Genomic DNA, 6,436 nt, shown 5'->3' on the forward strand with positions numbered 1-6,436 from the left:
ATACTCATCAGTCAACCTACCTCTAGGGGTATAATGGTCATTTTGACAATTAGGGGTACAATAGTAATTTTACCCTTTAGGGGTATTTTGGTCATTTAGAAAATTTTGGTGTCTCGGTACATATTACGACCTCTCAGAGGGTCTACCGTCGCCTCGAGTGACTCAAATAACCTATATGGCCAGAATAGAGAATATGGGACCAAAACCCACTTTTGGGCCCAAGTGGGCCAACACGCTCATGTGGCCCATCTAGCCCAAATTCAGACACGATAGTGCGAGCCTCATAGTCCAATCCATTAACTTTCTCTTACCAAGGATTCTACCCGTGTGGGGCCCATAAGCCCATTGAGCCCACACGGCCTATTTTGACCTATCGAGGCCTATAACGGGCCAAGTCCACGGAAACACACGTTGTGTCCTCCTTATCCTATCGCCCACGGTTTGTGGGTTCAGATTGCCCCATGTGCGTTCGCACGCTCGTGAGGCCTCAAATGCCGATGTTTTGGCATTTCAGCTTTTCGGCTTTTGCCGAATCACAATTTAACAGGGGTATGATTACATACCTCTTTTGGCTTTGACAGTAATTGAGTGGTGTACGATTACACACCTGTTCGCGAAAGCCTACGAATCACCCCTTGAACACCAACCTACATCATCCTAATTAATTATTCAATCTTACAATTGCTAATATTCCCAATAACTAAGACCACGATCTAACAGTCATCACCTACCACGATTAGATGATCTGGACTAATCCCTCCAAAATCGACGGCCAAAACAATCCTTGCACCTTGGTGATCAACTGCACCATAATGGTTTCTTGTTAAAAGAATATTTCCCTATAACCCATTTGAGTATTCGGTCAATACCTAAAACAAGGTGTTGAGTTTACCTTAAATGAACAATGAGAGATAGAAAGGTCTAAGGCCTCACGATTACCTTACTCCACTGAGATCCCTAGAACCATCGCATAATGCACCACGTAGAACAAATAAGAATTTAAATTAGCATAGATAAAAGGAAAACATAACATTCGGATTCCCCAAAAGCAAAGTTTCAATAAACAAATTGAATACATACAGGATTGACCAAATAGAAAAAGGGGATCTTACGAGTACTTACCGATTACCAAAATATTTATGAAACTGATGCCACCACACTCCAGCATACTAAAACAATCCCACAACAACGAGTGGCAGACAAGAAACTGAAAGAGAAGAAGAAGAAGAAATGGTCGGCTCAGAGAAAAATGAAAGAAAGATTGAAATGACTTAGAGAGAAAAACAAAAGAGACTATATCAGGCTATCTTGAAAAGAAAAGAAACAGTAAAAAAGGTAAATAAGAAGTTCAGAATGGGGAATTCGGTAACATAACAAGAATGTAACCTGAAGACAATGTCGACAAAAGTAAAAGAGTCCAAATGGTCACTTGTGAAAATGACACTAAGAAGAAAAGAAGCCAGAAACGTCAAAAGAACAAAACCCGAAATGTCAGAGAACTCCTACAAACTCACAAATTGCCGAAAAAGCACAAAATGAGTTCCCTAGCCGAGTTTGCACAATCAAATTCCCCAATTCGGCTACAAATCTTCCCCTCTCCTACTCCATGATTTTTTATCTCTCCACATTTTCCACCTCCAAATCCCCAACAACCAACATCGTATCCCATTATACTCTCCCCCTTTTACCAAGCCTACAACTACTCCACAGAGTTCGAATCCACCATAAAGACTTGCCACCCAAGTAGGAAAATAAAATCCCCTTGCTAACCATGGGATTCGAACTCCTGTTTTCACCATGCGCAGTCACGCCACTTGCCACCAAGCCACAAGATCTCTTGTGTCACAAAACAAACACAACTTAATATATGCTCTATAAGCTAACATCCAGGTTTCCAAAATAGCAAAAATCAAAATTTTGCCAAAGGCCATACTAGAATCCAGGCTTTCTAAAAACCCCCAAACACCCAGATTACTTGACCAACAAAGCAAACATGATATTTACATCCAAGCTTGCAAAAAAAAAATACCCTAAATTTTTGGGGCATTACAACTCTACCCCCTTAAAGAAATTTCGACCTCGAAATTTACCTGATCAGAATTAGTGAGGGTATTGCTGTTGCATCGCCTCTTCACGCTCCCACGTGGCTTCCTTTGAACCATGATTACGCCAAAGCACCTTGACCAATGGAACAGATTTCCTTATCACCACATTAACTTCATTATCCAGTATCTGCACCGGTCCTTCCTCGAAAGTCAAATCAGACCTAACCTCAATTTCCTCAACTGACACAATATGCATGGGATCAGAGCGATAATGCCTCAGCATGGAGACTTGGAACACATCATGAATCCTATCTAAATCTAGAGGCAACTCAAGCTGATAGGTAACTCGTCCCACTCGTTTTAGAATCCAGTAAGGCCCGATATACTTAGGGCTAAGCTTGCCCTTCCGTCCAAATCTTATGATTTTCTTCCACGGTGAGACGTTAAGAAAGACATAATCCCCCATAGAGTACTCGATCTCTTTATACTTTAATTCTGCATATGATTTCTACTTAACAGTTTCTTCTTTTAACCGATCTCGAATTAACTTTACATTTTCTTCAGTATCAGAAACTAACTCTGGCTCCAAAACTTGCCACTCACCAAGTTCAGTCCAACAGGTAGGAGTACGACACCTACGACCATATAACGCCTCGTGCGGTTCCATCTAAATACTGGACTGATAACAGTTGTTGTAAGAGAACTCTGCCAACGGCAAGTAGTATTCCCAAATGCCTCAAAAATCAATTACACAGCATCTTAACATGATATCACTATACTTAACCTTTGGCCGAATGTACTTTTTTTATAAATACATACATTTTTTATTTACATCATATATGATTTGCAACACATATTATGTAACTAATTACCTTATTTCAAATAGGAAATAAGCTATCACATACCTGATAACTTTAGCTCATTTTACACATTCAATCACAACTTTTCATTGCCTATTAAACCATTCGAAATTGAATAAGATACTCGAATAATCACATATATCGTACAATGGCAACGTCTTAGACGTGGTCTTACATGCAATCACATATCGATGCCACTATCCCAGACAGGTTTGCAATCAAATTTTGATGCCACTATTCAAAACAGGGTCTTACACATAATCACATATCGATGCCAACGTCCCAGATGTAGTCTTTCTCGAGAATACATATCGGAGATCCTATGTCATGACATATGTATCCTAGTTATTCCTAAGGTTCGTACAGGGCTTCCACACGTCGTAACTTGATCGAATCAAACTCGTACATAGCTTTCAAAAATATTCACATTTGACTATCATATATATATTATCTCATTATACATTTTAGCATATATAGTTTGTATTTAATCAAATAAATAACATCTATTTGCTTATAAACTTACCTCAAACAATAGTAATCGGAACGGGACAACTAATCGGCAACTTTGGTTTTCCCCCGTTCCAAATCTGAGTTCTTTGGTTCTTGGTCTAAGCTTATTAAAATTAATCATATTCAAACATAATTTCACTCAATTTAGTCCAAAAACACATAAATGGGAAAATTATCATTTTACCCCTTGCATTTCACATTTTTTACAATTTAGTCCAAATTTTACAAAACACAAAACATGCAAAATTTGCACACACGATGCTTAGGCCGAACACTACCCATGTTCATACAAGTCCATACATTTCATTTATTTCAAATTTTAGTCTCTCAATTTATTATTTTTGCAATTTAGTCCTAATTACTCAAAATCATCAAAAATTCCAGTACAAAACATAATAATCCAAAACATATCTTTCTTAATTCATCAACTAACATCACAAAACTAAATTATTCATCAATGGCATAACTCAAAATATTCATCAAAATTAGAAATTCAAGCATGGGCTTCGTACATTACACTGCAATGATCTTAAAAACGTAAAAATTATCAAAAATCGAACTGGATACATACCTTAATCAAGCTTAACAATGGCTGAATACCCTAAGCTTTATTTCTTTTATTTCTTTTTCAAGTTTCGATCAAAAAAATGTGAACACAATTACATGGCTTTTAATTATGTTTTATTATAACATATATTATTTCATAATTTACCATACTAACATTTACAATTTAATATCATAACTTTATAATGGTTGTCCACAACCATCCATGCTATAATTAAATGGCCTAATTTCATTTTAAGGCCTCCATAATAAAGGAACAATAACAATTTGACACTTACACAATTATCTAGTCATTTTTACATTTTACGCGATTAAGACCTTTTTATTAAATCGGCATTCAAATGACAAAATTAAAACACAAAAATTTCACACATATAATAAAAATAGAAAATAATTTTTAAATATTTTTCTGACTCAGATTCATGGTCTTGACACCACCATTCTGAATAGGGTCTAAATCGGGCTGTTACAACTCTCCCCCTTAGGGATTTTCATCCCTAAGAATCTTACCGGTGAATAGGTTCGGATAAATTTCTTTCATTGCATCTCCTGGCTCCAACATTGCCTCTTCTACTCCGTGTTTATGCCACAGTACTTTCACTAACGGGATTTTCTTATTTTTCATTTCCTTAACCTTGCGAGCCAGAATGCGAATCAGTTCTTCCTCATATGTTATATCAGATTTAATCTCAATCTTTAATGAATTAATCACATGTGAGGGATCAGATCGGTATCTATGAAGCATCAAAACATGGAATACATTATGCATCTTTTCTAACTTAGGTGGCAACAACAGTCTATAAGCAACTGGCTCGATACACTTTATAATCTCATACGGCCCAATAAATCTCAGACTCAATTTGCCTTTATGACTGAATCTGAGTATTTTCTTCCACGGTGAGGCTTTCAAAACTACTTTGCCCCCAGTTTGAAACTCTATATCTTTTTGTTTCAAGTCAGCACATGATTTCTGATGATCTGACGTTGTTTTCAAACTTTTGCGGATCACTTTTACTTTCTGTTCAGTCTCTCTAATCAAATCGACTTCGTGTATCTTGTTTTGACTGAGCTCGTCCAATATAATGGTGTTCGACATTTACGACCGTAGAAAGCCTCGTAGGGTTCCATTTTGATACTTGATTGAAAGTTATTATTGTACGCAAATTCAATCAGAGGTAATATCATTCCTACGTACCTTCAAACTTGAGAATGCAACATCTCAACATATCCTTAAGGATCTGAATGATTCATTCAGATTGACCATTTGTTTATAGATGGAAAGCAGTGCTGAAATGTAATTTCATACCTAGAGCATCTTGCAGTTTCTTCCAAAACCACGATGTAAACCTTAGATCTGTATCCGAAACAATAGAAATAGTTACTCCATATAATCTCATAATCTGAGAAACATACAATTCAACTAGCTTATCAAGCGAGTAATCTGTGCGAACCGGAACAAAATGAGCCGACTTAGTCAATCTATCCATAAAAACCTAGATTACATCTTTCTTGCTCAGTGTCAATAGAAAACCAGATACAAAATCCATCGTGACTTTGTCCCATTTCCACTCTGGTATCGTGATCGACTGAAGTAATCCAGATGGTACCTGATGCTTGGCTTTTACTTGCTGACAGACTAAACATTACGAAACAAAGTCAGGAATGTTTCATTTCATACCATACCACCAATAAAGCTATTTTAGACCATTATATGTAACACCCCTTACCCGTACCTAAGACCGGGATAAGGTACGAGGCATTACTAGACACATACTCGAATATTTCTGGAAAGTACGGGTTATAAAATTTTGTTATAATTTAAAACCGATCAAAAAACATCATAGCATCCCGATTATGGACCTACGAGGCCCAAAACATACATTAAAAGTGAACCGAAACTAAATTGAGAACTATAGAAAATTTTAGTTAAATTACTAGGGTTATGCCTCACACGCCCGTGTGGAGGCAAAGCACACGCCCGTGTGCTTAGGGACACGCCTGTGTGTTTCACCCATGTTGAATTATCTGGATTTATTTTCCATTTCAAACCTATAGGGGTTTTCACATGGCCAAGTATATGCCTGTGTCCCTGGCCCGTGTCCCCCACACAGCCTAGACACGCTGGTGTCATCACTCGTGTCCAAAAATCTAGACATTCTTTTTATGATGTCATCACTCATTTTGAGGCACATGGCCAAGGCACACGCCCGTGTGCTAGGTCGTGTCCTCCACTGACTAAGACACATGGTGGTGTCTCTACCTATGTGTTTACTACCATGCAATCTGACCCAAAATTTTAGGTGCAGGGGACACATGGCCAGACAACACACCCATGGGGCTACCCGTGTGTCACATATGGCCTGGACACATGCCTGTGTGAACCAAGGGCTATTTACCAAGCCTTTGGTTACCCTCTATCGTCCCTACAAACTTAAAGACTTCAATGGTATTTAACAT

The 6,436-nt window shown here is 37.8% G+C and overlaps 1 protein-coding gene across 1 annotated transcript; it reads right to left on the reverse strand.

The window, feature by feature from the left end:
- Window positions 1-713: 713 nt before the first annotated feature.
- On the reverse strand, window positions 714-2,511 carry LOC128286820 (uncharacterized). The gene is made up of 3 exons (XM_053024542.1): window positions 2,179-2,511; window positions 940-957; window positions 714-839 (listed from the first exon to the last, which is right to left on the reverse strand). Exons 1-3 carry the CDS (start codon window positions 2,509-2,511, stop codon window positions 714-716), a joined length of 477 nt encoding a protein of 158 aa, XP_052880502.1.
- Window positions 2,512-6,436: the final 3,925 nt, after the last annotated feature.

The sequence above is a fragment of the Gossypium arboreum genome, chromosome 13 (genome assembly GCF_025698485.1).
Source record: "Gossypium arboreum isolate Shixiya-1 chromosome 13, ASM2569848v2, whole genome shotgun sequence".
NCBI lineage: Eukaryota > Viridiplantae > Streptophyta > Magnoliopsida > Malvales > Malvaceae > Gossypium > Gossypium arboreum.